This window comes from Pristiophorus japonicus, chromosome 11 (genome assembly GCF_044704955.1).
Source record: "Pristiophorus japonicus isolate sPriJap1 chromosome 11, sPriJap1.hap1, whole genome shotgun sequence".
NCBI classification, from domain to species: Eukaryota; Metazoa; Chordata; class Chondrichthyes; family Pristiophoridae; genus Pristiophorus; species Pristiophorus japonicus.
This window is the reverse complement of record NC_091987.1, coordinates 217,062,443-217,083,227: the sequence shown is the minus strand read 5'-3', so window position 1 is coordinate 217,083,227 and position 20,785 is coordinate 217,062,443. Positions and strand designations below refer to the sequence as shown.

General features: G+C 48.3%; 1 protein-coding gene across 6 annotated transcripts in view; it reads right to left on the bottom strand.

Annotated features, from left to right (window-relative positions):
- Nucleotides 1-20,785, bottom strand: part of nectin1b (nectin cell adhesion molecule 1b) — a 501,691-nt gene that overhangs the window by 357,981 nt on the left and 122,925 nt on the right. For all 6 annotated transcript variants that reach the window (XM_070894546.1, XM_070894549.1, XM_070894547.1 and 3 more), the window contains exon 2: nucleotides 2,501-2,851. In XM_070894546.1, the coding sequence (XP_070750647.1) occupies nucleotides 2,501-2,851 (351 nt within the window). The remainder of the gene's footprint in view (nucleotides 1-2,500; nucleotides 2,852-20,785) is intronic.

Here is a 20,785-nt window from a genome sequence, read left to right as displayed (position 1 = left end):
CGCCACCAGTTAGTGCCGGAGAGGGGCGGCTAAGGGACGGCTAAGGACTTACCGACGCAGCGGTGCCGGGTCCTCGCCTCTCAGAAACTTTAGCTGGTGGGGGTGGTACCGTGAGGTAGCGCTGTGCGCTCTACCATCACCCACGTGGTGACGTCATCGAGCGTGCAGCGCCTCCTCGGTGCCACGGCAGCGATATTAGGTTGGATGGGCGGCTTTACCGGCAGGCGCTGTTCCCGACATTCCTGACCGGAAAAGCTGTCGGTATGTCGGGGATCCCGGGGCGCTGCCGTCCGGAGAGCGAGGCAAGCTGTGAAGTTTCAGTTATTTAACTTTTAGTTATTTATGGCAGCAGTGGGGAAGTGGGGGGTCAATGAAATTTACACTAACTTTTTTTTTCTAACATTTTCAGGCGCTACGATGCCGGCAGCCGAGTGGCAGAAAATCGAGTAGGTTCTCCTGAGCTCCTGCGCCGCTGGTGCCAGAGGACAAGCGTGCAATGCCTCCTTTAGCACTCCACTCTCATCTTTCGGGGAAAAAAACCTGAATTTTGCACTTTGAGGCGGTAATTACCGCCTGGCGGTAAAATCTCCGACCAGCCAGTGGCACCACCGATTTTCGACCCCTGAGTGCTTACAGGTGCAACACTGATCGGCATGCTCCACTCGCAGATGTTTCTTGCGGATTATTGCCGCACAGGGAGAGATGACCCCGGGATTGCCAATAGCTGCTGCCTCATTTTATGTTAATCGGCAGTAATTAAACATTACACAGTTTTCAAATGTCTAATTGTGCATAAATCTTACAAACCATAAGTGATCTATTACTCAGTGCTCAGGCTGGATATTTACTCCGAGTCACTGAATGCAGCGCAGGTCATTGCATACAACTAATTACTCAAACAAGCTCCGAACAGCAGCATTTCACATCGCAACGCAACGACTCCAAGCTCACCAAAATAATTATAGACAGTGAAGATGGGCTATGAAGGATATTGAGGAGCTCAGGGCAGCTGCTGGAGCAATACATGATAGTCTTTACCCAGAGAGTGGTGAGAATGTGAAACTCGCTACCACAGGGAGGGGTTGAAGCGAATAGCATGAATGCATTTAAGGGCGGTTAGATAAGCACTTGAGGGAGAAGGGAATAGAGGGTTATGTTGATAGAGTTAGATGAGGAAAGACGGGAGGAGGCTCGAGTGGAACATAAATGCCGGCATGGACTGATTGGACCAAAGGGCCTGTATCTGCACCGTATATCCCATCTAACATGTCCCCCCGTGGGTACATACATGTGCATTTGGATGAATACTTGTTTTGTTTAGAGGTGTGTGAGAGAGAGAGAGAGTGTGTGAGAGAGAGAGTGTGTGAAAGAGAAAGTGTGTGAAAGAGAGTGTGTGAAAGAGAGTGAGTGAGTGAGTGTGCCTGTGTGTGAGTGTGAGAGTGTGCGTGATAGATAGTGTGCGTGAGAGAGTGAGAGAGTGAGTGAGTGAGTGAGTGAGTGTGAGAGTGTGTGTCTGTGTGTGAGAGAGTGAGAGTGAGTGTGACTGTGTGTGTGTGTGAGAGTGTGCGTGAGAGACAGTGTGCGTGAGAGAGAGTGAGTGAGTGAGTGTGAGAAAGTGTGTCTGTGAGAGAGAGAGTGAGAGTGAGTATGAGGGTGTGAGTGAGAGAGTGTGTGTGTGTGTCTGAGTGAGAGTGTGTGCGTATGTGTGTGATCCTGAGTGTGAATAAGTGTGAGTGTGATTGTGAGAGTGAGAGTGTGTGTGTGTGAGTGTGAGTGTGTGTGTGTGTGTGTGTGTGTGTGTGAGTGTGAGTGAGTGTGTGTGTGAGTGTGAGTGAGTGTGTGTGTGAGTGTGAGTGAGTGTGTGTGAGAGTGTGAGTGAGAGTGTGTGTGAGTGTGAGTGAGAGTGTGTGTGAGTGTGAGTGAGAGTGTGTGTGTGTGTGTGTGTGAGTGTGAGTGAGAGTGAGAGTGTGTGTGATTACATAAGCTCAACTCTGCCAATCAGTGAGTTGAAGAACATATTCACCTGCTTCTGTTGTGGAGTCAGAATGGAGAAGAGCATTTTAGGTGCAGCAATGGTGCTGAGAGTGTCTAAGGGTTCGTACAGCTCTCGCTCAGGAGAAAACTCACTTTCCTCAAGGTTTTGGCATTGGAACTCTTCAGAGGGGCAATAAAGAGTCCACCATGCTGATGTGGGACTTGGAGTCACATAGGCCCAGACCGGGTAAAGTCGGGAGGTTTCCTTCCCGAAATTTAGTCAACCCGTTGGGGTTTTACGATAATCCGACCGCTTTTACTGATTCCAACTTTTTATTCTAGATTACTTAAGAAATAAAAACTGAATTGAAATTCTCAAACTAGCAGGGTAGGGTTTATGATCTCTGGATTATTAATCCAGGCCTGTGGATTGTTGGTTCAAACAACACAACCATTGCAATGACATTCCCGCATTGGCCCACACCCGGTTACTCACAGGTTCCATCTGATTAACACAAGCACTTACCGAAGACTGTGAGGTTAACCTGGCTCTCTCGGTTCCCTGTCGGGAAGGTTGCAAACTCACAGATGTAGACGCCTTCGTCCTGCAGCTCCAAGCCGGACAGCTCGATCGTGGCATCATCCAGAGATGGCTTCTTGAAGGACACTCTGTCCTTGTACGGAGCCAGGACGGAGACCCCCATAGTCGGGTGAAATATAGCGATATTTTGCTTCGAGCCATTGTTTGCCTTTTGCCATGTCACCTGAGTGATTTTGATGTTGGGATTATTGTTGGCGAATGTACAGCGTAAGACCACATCGGTGCCGATAAACCCAGACACGCTGTCGTCCACTGTCACCGTCTGAGCCTGGAAAACTGCAACAAGATTTTCTTGTTAAAAATTAGCCAGCTCAATATGAAGAATCACATTAAAATACATTAGAAGAATGAGAGGTGATCTTATTGAAACATACAAGATAATGAGGGGGCTCGACAGGGTAGATGCAGAGAGGATATTTCCACTCAGAGGGGAATCTAGAACTAGGGGGCATAGCTTAAGAATAAGAGGTCTCCCATTTAGAACTGAGATGAGAAGGAATTTCTTCTCTCAGAGAGTTGTGAATCTGTGGAATTCTCTGCCCCAGAGAGCTGTGGAGGCTGGGTCATTGAATATATTTAAGGTGGAGATAGACAGATTTGTGAACGATAAGGGAGTGAAGGGTTATGGGGAGCGGGCGGGGAAGTGGCTCAGATCAGCCATGATGGTATTAAATGGCGGAGCAGGTTTGAGAGGCCAAATGGCCGACTCCTGCTTCTATCTCTTATGTTCTTATGTATACAGGTCTCTCACATCGCTCTAGCACATGCAAAAGATAGAAGTTGCATCTATTTAGCACCTTCCACATGCTGAGGATGTCCGAAAGTGCTTCCCAGCCAATGAAGTGCCATGAATTATAGTCAGTCTTGCGACAGCTAGCTGTACAACAGCCACATCCCACCAATAGAAACACAGGCCTAAGTATTCTGTTTCTCGGTGGTGTGGGTTGAGGAATGAACATTGGCCAGGACACTCGGAGAACTCCGCTGCTCCTCTTCAAAAGTGCCTCGGGATCTTTAGCATCCGTCTGCACAGGCAGAGTTTCAACCAAAGGACAGCATCTCGGACAGTGCTGTATTCCCTTTAATACTGCACGGAGTTCTCAACAACAACATTTACACATTACACAGGATATATTGTACAGAAACAGGCCATTGGGCCCAACCAGTCCATGCCGGCGTTTATGCTCCAATCGAGCCACCTCCCGTCTTTCCCCATCTAACTCTATCAGCACAACCCTCTATTCCCTTCTCCCCCATATGTTTATCTAGCCTCCCCTTAAATGCATCGATACTATTCACTTCAACCCCTCCCTGTGGCAGCGAATTCCACATTCTCACCGCTCTCTGGGTAAAGAAGTTTCTCCTGAATTTCCCATTGGATTTCTTGGTGACTATCTTATATTGATGGCCTCTAGTTATGCTCTTCCTCACAAGTGGAAACACTCTCTCTGTATCCACTCTATCAAAACCTATCATCATTTTAAAGACCTCTATTAGGTCACCCCTCAGCCTTCTGTTTTCAAGAGAAAAGAGACCCAGCCTGTTCATCCTTTCCTGATATGTATACCCTCGCATTTCTGGTATCATCCTTGTAAATCTTCTCTGCACCCTCTCCAGTGCCTCTATATTCTTTTTATAATATGGAGACCAGAACTGTGCGCAGTACTCCAAGTGTGGTCTAATCCAGGTTCGATACAGGTTTAGCATAACTTCCCGACTTTTCAATTCTATCCCTCTAGAAATAAACCTAATGTTTTGTTTGTTTTTTTATGGCCTTGCTAACCTGCGTCGCAACTTTGTGATTTGTGTATTTGTACTCTGCGATCTTGTATTTATATAGCCATTTAACATCCCAAGGTGCTTCACAGGAGCGTTATGAAACAAAATTTGACACCGAGCCACATAAGGAGAAATTAGGGTAGATGACCAAAAGCTTGGTCAAAGAGGTATGTTTTAAGGAGCGTCTTAAAGTAGGAAAGTGAGGTAGAGACGGAGGGGTTTAGGGAGGGAATTCCATAGCTTGGGGCCCCAAGTAGCTGAAGGCACGGCCACCAATGGTGGAGCAATTAAAATCGGGGATGTTCAGGAGGCCAGAATTGGAGGAGCGCAGATATCGCGGAGGGTTGTAAGGCTGGTGGAGGTTACAGAGATAGGGAGGGTCAGGGCCATTGAGGGATTTGAAAACAAGGATGAGAATTTTGAAATTGAGACGTTGCTTAAGTGGGATCCCATGTAGGTCAGCGAGCACAGGGGCGATGGGTGAGCCAAGACTTGGTGCAAGTTAGGACACGGGCAGCAGAGTTTTGGATGACCTTATGTTTACGGAGGGTAGAATGTGGGAGGCCAGCCGGAGCCCGTTGGAATAGTCTAGAGGTAGCAAAAGCATGGATGAGAGTTTCAGCAGCAGATGAGCTGTGGCAGGAGCGGAGATGGGTGATGTTATGGAGGTGGAAATAGATGGTCTTAGCCTGCATTATGCACTCAACGAGAATAGGACTCGGACCCACAATTTTCTCACCCAAGAAGTGACAGTGCTACCCACCATCACCAGATAATCATTTCACAAAATGACATCCATTAGTGAGGGACCTCTAAATACCAGAACTGGGAATGTCTTACAGTGGAGTGCAGACAATGGCATAGTGTAGGAAACAGCGTGTAACTATTTCCATTTCTACAACTAGCTTGTCAAGACAAGCCTCTCAGGTGACAATGCTGCTTTACCTACGGTGCTGTGTTCAGTCCTGGGAACTAACTTCCATTCTCATGAATCAGCAGGTATTTCTGGTAATGATATACTTGATGATCAGAATGAGTTTCGGCAACATTCTTACACATTCCCCAACAATCAGCCTGAAAAACCCCAAATGACTGGACACTTATTTCTTATTGACACAGGGCCTTGGTTGAATCCATTGAGCTGTGGATTGCTAATCACCGATTCATCCAATTACACACCGGAGGGGCCGATTCCACCTCCGCGAGATGTCGCCAATCACTGAGCACAAATCCTGCTCAACATTGTGCGGAGATTCCGTGTGCTCCAGTGGGCGAGTACCAAGAAATGCAGTAAATCCGCACACACAACCAGAGCAGGCAGTGCCCAGCGCACTGTGTCAACCTCCTCTTTCCATACTCTCCAGATATATCACTCACAGCATTCGAAAAGTCTCGTCAGAAAAGCTTAAATGATTCCAAATAGGATGAATGCTTAATCCAAGAGGTACACGCAGGCATGTAGACATACTCTTATGAAAATCAACACTCTCGGTTCATATCTAACAAGCCCCTTGGGGTAGATCACGCTAATTAGCCATCAGCCTGCGTCGGAGTATAGTAATGAAATACTTGCATCAACATGTACATTCACCAGACAGCTTACATCTATTCTTGGAGCTCCGTGCCTGTTTCTCTGCGTTTCCGGGAAATTTTTCATTACTTTTCATGCCAAGCGCTTCCTTATTACAGCACACAGTCGGAGTCCTTCACAGCGCTGGGCCGAAATTCTTAAATGTACTAAACCAATTACTGAGCAAATATCAATTTTCCAGAAGTTACATGGGTAGCCTTTGCAGGCTGGACTAAGTTGATGGCCTGGACTGCTGCCACCGCAGGTTGTCCTGTGACAATCCAGTCTCTGGGCATGGACTGGCCACATCATGATCATCATCATCATAGGCAGTCCCTCGGAATCGACTCCTGGTGAGTTCTCAGGTGGCTGAACAGTCCAATACAAGAACCACTGTCTCTGTCACTGGTGGGACAGACAGCCGTTGAGGGAAGGGGTGGGTGGGACTGTTTTGCCGCACGCTCTTTCCGCTGCCTGCGCTTGATTTCTGAATGCTCTCGGCGATGAGACTCAGGGTGCTCAGCGCCCTCCCGGATGCACTTCCTCCACTTAGGGCGGTCTTTGGCCAGGGACTCCCAGGTGTTGGTGGGGATGTCGCACTTCATCAGAGAGGCTTTGAGGGTGTCCTTATAACGTTTTCGCTGCCCACCTTTGGCTCGTTTGCCGTGAGGGAGCTCCGCATAGAGCACTTGCTTTGGGAGTCTCGTGTCTGGCATGCGAACTATGTGGCCCCGTTTGCAGTCAGTCACCTTCACCTGCCTTTTTGTGAATGTGCTCCTCTGACAATCTAAACATTTCACAGAAAGCAAGAGAGTATTAAATATAGAAGCACCAACAAAGCCAGTGGGATTGCAATCTGTCTCATTGTAATAAACCTCAGCTCTATACCAATCTCTGAGATCGCAATCTGTCTCATTGTAATAAACCCCAACTCTATACCAATCACTGCAATAAACCCAGCTCTATACCAATCACTGATTGCAATCTGTCTCACTCTAGTAAACGGAGAATCGGCACACCGTGACATCCTGCTCTTCAATCCCACCACCACCCCTCTACCATCTGAAATGCGGTTTGCATTCCCCACTGCCTCTTGCTCTCTTTGAATGTTGTTTCCATGCCAGGGTACGTATTATTATTTTTGTCATTCTGTTTAAGATTAATAAGAACATAAGAAATAGGAGCAGGAGTAGGCCATACGGCCCCTCGAGCCTGCTCCGCCATTTAATACGATCATGGCTGATCCGATCATGGACTCGGGTCCACTTCCCTGCCCCCTCCCCATAACCCCTTATTCCCTTATTGGTTAAGAAACTGTCTATCTCTGTCTTAAATTTATTCAATGCCCCAGCTTCCACAGCTCTCTGAGGCAGCGAATTCCACAGATCTACAACCCTCTGAGAAGAAATTCCTCCTCATCTCAGTTTTAAATGGGCGGTCCCTTATTCTAAGATTATGCCCCCTAGTTCTAGTCGTCCCCATCAGTGGAAACAATGCTGTTTCCTCAGTCTTTATCTTTAAATTATTCACCACAACAAATTTACGAATTATTTATGCATCAGAAGACGTTGCAATGCAGCAAGCTGCAACAGGGAGCAACTGTCAGATCCACAACGTGTTTCAGACCCAGTAACAGCACTAAGCCCACTCTCCATTATTCCCCCGTTTCTCCCCCTCACACGGAGGCTCTTCAATTGGGCAATTTCCTGATCAGGCCACATCGAAAGGTAGCCTACCAATCAGATCTCCTTTGAAAGGTTGTCTCAAAGACCCGGTCTCATGACTTGATCCCTTTTTAAAGAAAATAAAACCTCAATAAACGTTGAACAGCTCAGAAGAACTTAGATCAATGCTTGATACTCAGTTCTCTATATCTGTTAATATGAAAAACACTACGTAAACTTCCCACACCATTGCTGGCAGGCGGTGCAGAGCGCTTCCTGATGTCAGCCTGTGACAGCAGCTGTCCTGACTGTCATGCAGCAAAGTTACCCAAGCAGTATATCCAATATTGGCATGAGGCAAATATCACTTACCTTAGTGATGCTGAAAAGATTCAGGCCTCAGGTACAATACTTGTTATATTATTTATCTATCACATTACTATAAGATTCTTAGAGGGACTGATAGGGTAGATGCTGAGGGTCACAGTCTCAGGATAAGGGGTGGCCAATTAGGACTGAGATGACGAGGAATTTCTTCACTCAGAGGGTGGTGAATCTTTGGAACTCTCTATCCCAGAGGGCTGTGGATGCTCAGTCGTTGTGTATATTCAAGGGTAAGATCGATAGATTTTTGGACACTAAATTTGCAAGGCTACAGGGAAAGGACAGGGGAGTGGGACTAGCTGAGAGTCAGCATGGGCTCGATGGGCCGAATGGCCTTCTTCCATGCTGTAACCATTCTATGATTCTATAAGGGAATTAAGGGATATGGGGATATGGGTGGTGAGCTGCCTTCTTGAACCGCTGCAGTCCGTGTGGTGAAGGTGCTCCCACAGTGCTGTTAGGGAGGGAGTTCCAGGATTCTGACCCAGCGACGATGAAGAAACGGACGATATATTTCCAAGTCGGGATGGTGTGTAACATGGAGGTGGTGGTGTTCCCATGCGCCTGCTGCCCTTGTCCTTCTGTGTGGTAGAGGTCGCGGGTTTGGGAGGTGCTGCCGAAGAAGCCTTGGCGAGTTACTGCAGTGCATCTTGTAGCTGGGTGAGGTCCCAGGTTTGGGCTGGGTGTGCAGATTATCACTGCATCCTGTACATGACCCATTCCCCTGCTCTTACAGTATTTGTTTTTTTAGGTTAGTATTGCCTGATGCACTAAATGGACAGCAAGGTGCCAAGTCACAGGTCTACCCTTGGCCGGTGCTACTTCACTGCAAAGTGCCCTGACTCAAAACATGACATTAGCAAATCAATCTTCTTCATGAACTGTTTTTAATATCCATTAGCGCTGGTCTGTACCAGTCTGTCTGTTTCCATTCACAGACATTCCAACGTCTCACTAATCAAACTTGCTCCTCTGCCAGATGTCATTCTTTCATTAGAGTCATTTAGGTGGTCCATGGGATTCCAGCTTTAGCCTTCCTCATACCCCATCCCAGCTGGGACCCATTACCCATTCCATTACCTTCCCTGGGTACCAATCACCAGCCATGCCACTCATCACTATCTCCTTCCTGGAACGCATTTGATTACTGCACACATGCCATGGCTTCTTATTACTTTCTCAAGTAGTTTTTTCCTTGCTTCAATTTTGCTCATGTCATAGAATCGTAGAAGTTTATGGCACAGAAGGAGGCCATTCGACTCATCGTGTCTGTTCTGGCCGAAACAGAGCTATCCACTGTCCAGCTCTTGATCCGTAGCCCTGTAGGTCACGGCACTTCAAGTGCATATCCCAGCAATTTTTAAATGTGGTAAGGGTTTCTGCCTCAACCACCCTTTCAGGCCGTGAGTTCCAGACACCTACCGCCCTTCTGAAGTTGTTGACTGTGGGCCAGGTATAGGCACCAGGTACCCTTCAGTATCACGGCTCATGCCACTCTTCATGTCTGAACATTAGCTGGCCATTCCAACCAGAGCAGACGCTGAATGCAGGGGACCCATCAGGTCTGCACGGCTCCGCTAAATACTGAGACATCAGGAAACTTGTTGCAGATACGTGACAAGTTTCCACTGAAACTTTTCCAACTTGAAACAGACTCATCTCTCCGTGATGTGATGACAGATAGCACTGGTCCTGATCAATTCCCAAATATGCTGATTTTGTCCTTGGGATATGGGCAACATTGGCATGGCAGAATTCATTGCCCATTCCTACTTGCTCGGAGGACATTCAAGAGTCAATTCTGGTACTAGACCAGAAATGCCCAGATTTATTGAATTCAGTTTTACAAGTTGCCACGGTGAGCTTGAACTCAAACTCTGGGTGGTTAGCCCACTATGATAATCACTAGACCACCGTACCCCTTCACTCTGACTCCGCACTGATGTCTGTTTTTTGCGGTGAGCATCAAGCGCGAGCTATGGGTAACGTGGCTTCATAAGCTGCTGCAAGACAGCCACAAGCCTTGTAAATCTGTGATGTACCCAAGAAATAAATTATCAATAGTTAGCGAAATTCCACATAGGCTGTGTAAATCATCAAGAACATCACAATCAAAGCAGCCAACAGATTTACAACATCCAAGACCAGGTGCTATGAAGCTGCAGCTTCTTAAACACATGACAAGGGATGAGACATCAGCTGCTGTTTGAGTAAATAACACAGGAACATCAATGGATGAGCAGCAACCGACTGTGAGCAAAGGGGAAGAGATCTGAACACACAACAGTACAGTTAAATGCTACAAAGTTCGTCTGAATCTTTAGAGAAAAGTAAAGAGAAAAATCAAACTATCAAAGAGATATTCAACACCAGACACAAAGATACTTATTATTAGCAGAAAGAAAGACCAACTAAACAATAACTTGTGCCTTTAACGTAGTCAGACGTCCCAAGGTGCTTCACAGGAGCGATTATCAGACAGAATTTGACACCGAGCTACATAAGGAAATACTTGGGCAGTTGATCAAGAAGTAGGTTTTAAAGAGTCTTAAAAGGAGGTAAGAGAGAGGAGGAGAGATTTAGGGAGAGAATTTCAGAGTTTAGTGCCCAGGCAGGTGAAGGCACGGCCGAAGGAAATGGATGATGCACAAGAGACCGCAATTGGAGAAATGGAGAGATCTCGGAGGGTTGTAGGGCTGGAGGAGGTTACAGAGATAGGGAGGGGCAAGGCCGTGGAGGGATTTGAACACAAGGATGAATATTTTAAATTGGAGATGTTGCTTAACCGGGAGCCAATGTAGGTCAGCGAGCACAGGGCTGATGGGTGAGCGGGACTCGGTGCGAGTTAGGACACGGACAGCAGATCTTTAGATGAGCAGAAGTTTACTGCGGGTGGAAGATGGGAGGTTGGCCAAGAGAGCATTGGAATAGTCGAAACTGCAGGCAAGCAAAGCGTGGATCAGGGTTTAACAGCAGGGGGCTGAGGTGGGGCGGAGAGGGGTGATGTTATGGAGGTGGAAGCAGGCAGTCTTGGTGATGGAGAGGATTATGGGGTCGGAAGCTCAGCTCAGGGTCAATTAGGACGGCGAGGTGGTGAACAGTCTGGTTCAGCCCCAGCGTAGGATAGAATCAGTGATGAGGGAACGGAGTCTGTGGCGGTAGAGGGTGGGTCGAAGAGATAAGAACATAAGAAATAGGAGCAGGAGTCGGCCATTCAATAAGATCATGGCTGATCTGATCTTGGCCTCAACACTTTCCTGCCTGTCCCCCAAAACCCTTGACTCCCTTATCGCTCAAAAATCTGTCTATCTCCACCTTAAATATATTCAATGACCCAGCCTCCACAGCTCTCTGGGGCAGAGAATTGCAAAGATGCACAACCCTCTGAGAGAAGAAATTCCTCCTCATCTCGGTTTTAAATGGGCGACGCCTTATTCTGAAACTATGCCCCCTAGTTCTACATTCCCCCACGAGGGGAAACATCCTCTCTACATCCACCCTGTCAAGCCCCCTCAGCATCATATGCGTTTCAAAAAGATCACCTCTCATTCTTCTAAACTCCAACCTGCTCAACCTTTCTTCATAAGGCAATGGCTTCTGTCTTCCCAATGTTTAATTGGGAGGAAATTTCTGCTGTCGGACTAGCAGCATGACAACCCAGAGACAGTGGAGGGGTCGAGAGATAGTGGTGGTAATCAACGTTCTGCCACAAGTTAAGGGGACATCGGTAAAAGTGACCGTTCAGGGAAGAGTATAAAGGAGGGATGGTGGGAGGATGAGTTTGGCTGATTTGGTGACCAGCACAAATCGTCATGCATCACATACCTTCACCCAGCAATCTGCTCGCTGCTCTCCGTACAGGAGAGAAGGTGAAGAGGAGATTTGATAAAGATGTTGAAGGGTTTTGATAGAGTAAATAAGGAGAAACTGTTCCCAGTGGCAGGAGGGTCAGTGACCAGAGGGACACAGATTTAAGATCATTGGTAAAAGAACCAGAGGCTGTATAAGGAAAGTGTTTTTTACAATGAGTTATGATGATCGGGAACGCGCTGCCTGAAAGGGCGGTGGGAGCAGATTCAATAGTAACTTTCAAAAGAGAATCGGATAAACACTTGAAGGGGAAGAGAAAGAAAAACGTGCATTTCTATACAAAAGCAAAATACTGCGAATGCTGGAAATCTGAAATATAAACAGAAAATGCTGGAAACCCTCATCGGGTCGGTCTCTCGCTCCACAGATGCTGCCTGACCTGCTGAGTATTTCCAGCATTCTGTGTTTGTATTTGTTGCATTTATATAGCTCCTTTCATGACGTCAGGATGTCCCAAAGCGCTTTACAGCCAATGAAGTACTTTTGGAGTGCAGTCACTGTTGTAATGTGGGAAACGCGGCAGCCAATTTGCGCACAGCAAGCTCCCACACACAGCAATGTGACAATGACCAGATAATCTGTTTTTGTTATGTTGATTGAGGGATAAATATTGGCCCCAGGACACCGGGGAGAACTCCCCTGCTCTTCTTTAAATAGTGCCATAGGATCTTTTATGTCCACCTGAGAGAGCAGACATTTGGTTTAACACTTTATCCGAAAGACAGCACCGCCGGCAGGGCAGCACTCCCTCAGTAGTGCCCCTCCGACAGTGCAGCACTCCCTCAGTAGTGCCCCTCCGACAGTGCAGCACTCCCTCAGTAGTGCCCCTCCGACAGTGCAGCGCTCCCTCAGTAGTGCCCCTCCGACAGTGCAGCACTCCCTCACTGCTGCTCCTCCGACAGTGCAGCACTCCCTCAGTACTGCCCCTCCGACAGTGCAGCACTCCCTCACTACTGCCCCTCCGACAATGCATCACTCCCTCAATACTGCCCCTCCGACAGTACAGCACTCCCTCACTACTGCTCCTCCGACAATGCATCACTCCCTCAATACTGCCCCTCTGACTGTGCAGCACTCCCTCAGTACTGCCCCTCTGACTGTGCAGCACTCCTTCAGTACTGCCCCTCCAACTGTGCAGCACTCCCTCACTACTGCCCCTCCGACAATGCATCACTCCCTCAGTACTGCCCCTCCGACAGTGCAGCGCTCCCTCAGTACTGCCCCTCCGACAGTACAGCACTTCCTCAGTACTGCCCCTCCGACAGTGCAGCACTCCCTCACTACTGCTCCTCCGACAGTGCAGCACTCCCTCACTACTGGCCCTCCGACAATGCATCACTCCCTCAATACTGCCCCTCTGACTGTGCAGCACTCCTTCAGTACTGCCCCTCCGACAATGCGGTACTCCCTCAGTACTGCTCCTCCAACAGTGCAGCACTCCCTCAGTACTGCCCCTCCGACAATGCATCACTCCCTCAATACTGCCCCTCTGACTGTGCAGCACTCCTTCAGTACTGCCCCTCCGACAATGCGGTACTCCCTCAGTACTGCCCCTCCGACAGTGCAGCACTCCCTCAGTACTGCCCCTCCGACAGTGCAGCACACCCTCAGTACTGCCGCTCTGACAGTGCAGCGCTCCCTCAGTACTGCCCCTCCGACAGTGCAGCACTCCCTCAGTACTGCCCCTCCGACAGTGCAGCACTCCCTCAGTACTGCCGCTCTGACAGTGCAGCGCTCCCTCAGTACTGCCCCTCCGACAGTGCAGCACTCCCTCAGTACTGCCCCTCCGACAGTGCAGCACTCCCTCACTACTGCCCCTCCGACAATGCGGTACTCCCTCAGTACTGCCCCTCCAACAGTGCAGCACTCCCTCACTACTGCCCCTCCGACAATGCATCACTCCCTCAATACTGCCCCTCTGACTGTGCAGCACTCCTTCAGTACTGCCCCTCCGACAATGCGGTACTCCCTCAGTACTGCTCCTCCAACAGTGCAGCACTCCCTCACTACTGCCCCTCCGACAATGCATCACTCCCTCAATACTGCCCCTCTGACTGTGCAGCACTCCTTCAGTACTGCCCCTCCGACAATGCGGTACTCCCTCAGTACTGCCCCTCCGACAATGCGGTACTCCCTCAGTACTGCCCCTCCGACAGTGCAGCGCTCCCTCAGTACTGCCCCCCCGACAGTGCAGCGCTCCCTCAGTACTGCCCCTCCGACAGTGCAGCGCTCCCTCAGTACTGCCCCTCCGATAGTGCAGCGTTCCCTCAGTACTGCTCCTTCGACAGTGCAGTGCTCCCTCAGTACTGCCCCTCCGACAGTGCAGCGTTCCCTCAGTACTGCTGTTCCAATAGTGCAGCGTTCCCTCAGTACTGCACTGGAGTATCAGCCTAAATTTTTATGCTCAAGTTACTGGAATGGGATTAATTGGATAGCTCTATCAAAGAGCTGACACAGAATCAATGGACCAAATAGCCTCCTTCTGTGCAGTATTATTCTATGAATCTAATCAAAGGAATGTTTTCATTATACAATCACATGTGCTACATTTGAATTCATTGGGAATGGCCCCACTATCTGTCCTTAATCCCAAGTGTGTCCAGCCAACATTCAACTGAAAAGCAATCAATAAGAATGGCCCAATTCTAAACGACAAGTGGAATGGCTGCTCCCAAGTCAGCAGAGAGTGTTAGCATGGCAGCGCCAGGATAGCTATCCCTGGCGCAAAGCGTGGTGCTGGCCCAGGGCACCTGGCAACACTCGAGTGTGTATGGCACGCACCGAGTGAGCTGGAACATCGCTGGCTAGCCAGGAGCTGGCCCACACGCAGCATCAGAAGTCTTGGCCAGGTGGCATTTCATACTCCGAGAGTGGCCATCCATCAGCAAATCCAAAAGGGGAACGGGGAAAGGGCAGCAGATGGAATCGTGGCTGTCGCTCTGAGATTTGCTGCGCTGGCAAAAATTCATCACCTTTATAGCTGCTGTCTCTAAATCACAAAACATGAAAGTAGAGAAAAAAAAGTTAACTTTTATTTTACCGCCCAGGTTTTTAGCGGCCTGCTTTACAGCTGAGGAATTTCTGAAAAACAACAACGTGTATTTATATAGCGCCTTTAACATAGTGAAACATTCCAAAGCGCTTCACAGGAGTATTATGAGATAAAAACCAAACCAAGGTTTTAAGGAGTGTCTTGAAGGAGGAGAGAGAGGTAGAGAGGCGGAGAGGTTTAGGGAGGGAGTTCCAGAGCTTGGGGCCCAGGCAACAGAAGGCACGGCCACCGATGGTGGAGCGATTATAATCAGGGATGCTCAGGAGGGCAGAATTAGAGGAGCGCAGAGATCTCGGGGCGGGGGGAGGGGTGGGAGGGGGGGGGAGGTGTTTGTGAGACTGGATTACAGAGATAGGGAACCTTAAACGAAAGTGGGCTGACACCGGTATCCACGGTGATATGCCAGGGTGCAGATTGGAAATGCATCAACTATTCTCCAACAATATCAGTCTTTCCTTTGACAAACAGCCCTACCTCAAGTACTGCCCTGATGGACTCGCTAATTGCTTCGAGGCTGTTGAGGTGGCAGCAGGGAGAGGGTTACTCCCCGCTCCTTTGAAGCGTATAGCGTCGAGCGAGCATGTGGAGCTGCCAGCTGCTTTTGTCTCCTGCTCTTTGTGCATTTGTCCAGCTTGGCCGGTTAATGTGGCTTATATTGTGATGCTGTCAGCTCTCCAGTGTAATCCGTGTCCGTGGTCACTGTTCTCAAACACACCTCCAGTCCCTCGGGGAGTGCTGGGAACAATACGGCAAGGAGAGATGAAAGAAGTGGTGCTGGAGAGGAGGGAGAAACACAAAACCAGTAATGGCACAGCGAATGCCCAGAAATCAAAGGATAGAAATGCTGATTACCGTACAGCCGAGGCTCCTGCAATACCAATGGCGAGGCTGAGATACTGCAGGTTAACGGGCATAGAACACAGCCACACAAAAAAACATCAAAGAATATTTGTTATTGAGAAACCTAGGTGAGGCTCACAACAGCAAAGCTCATCGTGGATGACCTGGACCCAAGTGGCTGGGGTTTTATTGAGTCTTGTGAACATCACGTGACTGGCTAAGCCACTCCCAACTCAACAGCTCTACAACTATTTTGTTGTAATACTTTAATTAAATGCCCCCTGATTAAGGGGGTGGGCACACTCCAAAAACTTTTCAGGTGCCCCCCCCTTGACCAACAGCTGTACAACTATTTTGTTGTAATCTGTAAAACATAAACATTAAATCAAGTGCCCCCTTGTTTTTTTTTGAGGGCACCAGAAACACAAATTAATCAAGTGCCTCCTAGGTAAAAGGGGGGCACTAAAAACCGGCAAATTAAACAAATTAACCTTTGGACATTAAAATCAAATTAGAATTTGGTTGCCATGGGTGATGATGCACTCCAGTCCCTCCGGCGCCCACCACTCGCGGAAGGCTGTAAGCGTACACAGTGGACACCACATGCTCCATCTCTAGAGACACCCTGGCTCGGATGTAACCGCGGACAACAACTCTACACACATGTGAGCATACCCACAAGTACATATGTTGCACCAGTAGTTCTAATCACAGTGGAGGAGGTCTAAATCACGAAGGGAAAGCGATTAAAGGAGAAGTTGCCAGTTGAGGTAATTCAGGAAGCGACACCAAACTTAGGCAACTTGTGCAGAGCGAGACTGCATTCATCACTCTGCTCCGTGCTCTGGCTCCGCACTCCGTGCTCTGCACTCCATGCTCCGCGCTCCATGCTCTGGTTCGGTGCTCTGGCTCCGCGCTCCATGCTCCGCGCTCGGGCTCCGTGCTCGGGCTCCGTGCTCCGCGCTCCATGCTCTGGCTCGGTGCTCTGGCTCCGCGCTCCGTGCTCATGCTCCGCGCTCCATGCTCCATGCTCGGGCTCCATGCTCGGGCTCCGTGCTCGAGCTCCGTGCTCGAGCTCTGTGCTCCGGCTCCACGAGATAGCCACAGATCTAGCTCTGCTCCCATCACAATGGCCCCCATGTAATGTATCTGCTTCATGGGCTCCTTGTTTAAGAATTCATAGCAACACATTGCTATTAAGAACTACTTGGTTTATTAACAAAGGTTCAACAATCACACTACACATTACCAGTTCATCCACCAAGCTCATAACCACCTGCCTCATTGTGGATGACCTAGACCCAACTGGCTGGGGTTTTATTGAGTCTAGTGAACATGGGGCACTAGAACTGACAAATTAACAATTAAACTTTGGACATTAAATGAATCAAATTAAAATTTGGTTGCCGGGAGTGATGATGCACTCCAGTCCCTGTGGTGCCCACCTCTCGTGGAAGGTCGCAGTAACCACTCCACAAACGTTACACCAGTGCTTCGAATTGAATCCTCTGCCTGACTTGGAACAGTGAGAATGCTCCTTCTGATGGGAGAATTCCTGGAGTGTGCAAATGGTGAGTGCATCCTCTGTAATCCAGACTTCAACATACACCAACAAAATATCATTTTGTAAAATAAAAAAAGGTATAAATATTTACAGCCAGAGGAAAGCTGACAATTTCAGTCCTCAGACCCACACCACGGGGAGGCAATGTCACACAGGGCAGGATGGAGAAAATGCTGAAACACATACTGGCGTGCAATAATTTTGTTATAATTGTCAAATTGTTTGTCTTATAATATGTGAAGCACATTGGGACATTTTATTACGTTAAAGATGCTATATAAATACAAGTTGTAATAGTATTCGGGCCAACATTTACAATGGAATGCTAAGCAAACAATTCACACCAGAGAATGTCTGTCAAAATTAATAGATTTGGAGCACACTAATTGAAGCTGTGTGCAAATGAAGTCTCTGGTTAGTTAGAATTGCCCAGAAAGTGATTTAGCTCGGAGTCAAACAAGACTGTAGTTAAAAGAATCGAAGAGCGCAGGAAATAATTGGCATGTTAGCTATTCCAGGACAATGCACAGATACTGTATGAACCGGCATCACCAATAGTTACAACCGTACCCCTCAGTTGGTGCACGAAGTGATAAAAACTATACTTTGACAGATGCTATCTTCAGTTCCTGGTCCCGCAGAACATGTGTTCTGCAATGGCACCATTTACCCGCAATCATTCAAGAACAAGACAGTACACAAAGCCAAGCAACCAAGATCAGTGAGCTCAGAATGCTCTCAGCAAAGGAGCGAGCGACATTCACAGAAATGAAATGGAGAACAGCAGCAAGAGTGATGGGCTGAAAAAGCTGACTTCTCCGTGGAAGTAAATCATGCTCAGGCACCCAGTCCAAGAATATCAACAGCGGAAGCCGAACGAGAACTTCTCCACAATGGAGAGACCACCTTGCCTGGTTCCATTTTTATCTATCTAATCGTAGCCAGAGAATCACCTGCAATGATGTGGGGGGGGGGCTTCTCTTCACCCCCCCCACCCCCCGCCACATCGTTACCTCTGGTGTCCCCCAAGGATCTATCCTTGGCCCCTCCTATTTCTCATCTACATGCTGCCCCTTGGCGAAATCATCCGAAAACACAGCGTCAGTTTCCACATGTACACTGACGATACCCAGCTCTACCTCACTACCCCGCTTCTCTTGACCCCTCCACGGTCTCTAAATTGTCAGACTGCTTGTCCCACATCCAGTTCTGGATGAGCAGAAATTGAATATTGGGAAGACCGAAGCCATTGTTTTCAGTCCCCACCACAAACTCCGTTCCCTGGCCACTGACTCCATCCCTCTCCCCAACTCCTGTCTGAGGCTGAACCAGACTGTTTGCAACCTTGGTGTCATGTTTGACCCTGAAATGAGCTTCCGACCACATAGCCGCAGCATTACTAAGACCGACTATTTCCACCTCCGTAACATCGCCCGTCTCCACCCTTGCCTCAGCTCATCCACTGCTGAAACCCTCATCCATGCCTTAGTTACCTCTAGACTTGACTACTTCAACGCACTCCTGGCTGGCCTCCCACATTCTACCCTACCTAAACTAGAGGTGATCCAAAACTCGGCTGTCCCGTGTCCTAACTCGCACCGAGTCTCGCTCACCCATCACCCCCTGTACTCGTTGACTTACATTGGCTCCCGGTTAAGCAAAATTCCCATCCTTGTTTTCAAATCCCTCCATGGCCCCGCCCCTCCCTATCTCTGTAATCTCCTCCAGCCCCACAACCCCCTCCTCAGCCCCTCCACCGCCCAGATGTCTGCCCTCCTCTAATTCTGCCCTCTTGAGCATCCCTGATTATAATCACTCAATCATTGGTGGCCGTGCCTTCTGTTGCCCTGGAAGCTCTGGAACTCCCTCCCTAAACCTCTCCGCCTCGCTACCTCTCTTTCCTCCTTCAAGGTGCTTCTTAAAACCTATCTCTTTGACCAAGCTTTTGGTCACCTGCCCTAATTTCTACTTATGGGTACTCGGTGTCAAATTTTTTAAATCTCATAATACTCCTGTGAAGCACCTTGGGACGTTTCAATACATTAAAGGCGCTATGTAAATACAAGTTGTTGTTGTTGCTGAACAATACAGTCTTCTTTCAAAATAACCGCTAACTGTTCGAAGCACAGCTTGGTTGCATGAAAGCAGGCAGACCCTCTCCGCTCCATCAGTGCGAGACACCGACTGTCCCTTGCACACAGGAACTTTCCATTCTGAAGTGGATTTTGAAACTGCTCTGCCCAATAACTGACTAGGACATCTCTTTTCACAAAGCAAAACAGGCAAATGACACGGCACAGTCTTCCTGTTAAAAATTCTTAACCACATCGCTTTAGGAACCACATTGGGGACTTTTTCACTTATCAATAATTAACCGTGCACAACAGAATTAGCTTAATGAAACTTTTAGATTAAAAAAAAAATCAATCTTGCATGCGGCCCACAGCCAGCGGGCAGCAGAACATAAAAATGCACCGTTGGTGCAAACAAGCTGATTAATGGTGATAATAATGGATGAAACTCAGATGCTCCTGTGGCCAAGAAGGTGGCAGGCAGCATGATGTGTGTCTCCAGGCTGCCCTAGCAGGCCAGACACAGCGCGCTCAGGGCTAGTGCATCCATTGCGCAATTAAACCTCCCAAATCATCGCCTTGTGCAACAGGGTTAATGCCCTGTCTGAAAGAGCCATTCCTCCTGGCCTGGAGGAAGAGAGGTTTGCTTATTATCTCGCTGACCTATTTTCCGCTGATCCATTACGATGATGACAGCAGGAATAAAGCTTGCTACTTTATGATGGGGTTTTATATTATCAGAGTCCGGTACAAGAAATAGCTACTTGGCATTCTGACAACTGTCAAATTGTAATTTACTGTACCTTTAAACCAAACAATTCATTTCTTTAACCTACAGCTATGTCGGATCACCTTCATGAGCACTGCCCACTCCTGGTTGCCATGTTAGCAGTCGTTAAACAGTGCACTGTCAAGACACTGCAATGTGCCATGGCTGATTGTGACTGAGGCAAAGAGCTGTGCATTCACAATGGATTACACAACTTTGCAAACACAAACATTTCAATAAATTTGAATCAAGCGATACCATAAGGAATGATGCATGGGTCCGAACATTTCTCAAATGCTGCTGCGTAAGAACATAAGAAATAGGAGCAGAAGTTGGCCATTCGGCCCCTCGAGCCTGCTCCACCATTCAATAAGTTCATGGCTGATCTGATCATGGACTCAACTCCACTTTCCTGCCCAAACTCCAAATCCCTTGATTCCCCTAGACTCCAAAAACTATTTATCTCAGCCTTGAATATATTCAGAGACTCAGTATCCACAGCCCTCTGGGGCAGAGAATTTCAAAGATTCGCAACCCTCTGAGTGAAGAAATTCCTCGTCTCTGTCTTAAATGGCCGACCCCTTATTCTGAGACTGTGCCCCCTGGTTCTAGACATTCCCGCCAAGGGAAACATCCTGTCAACATC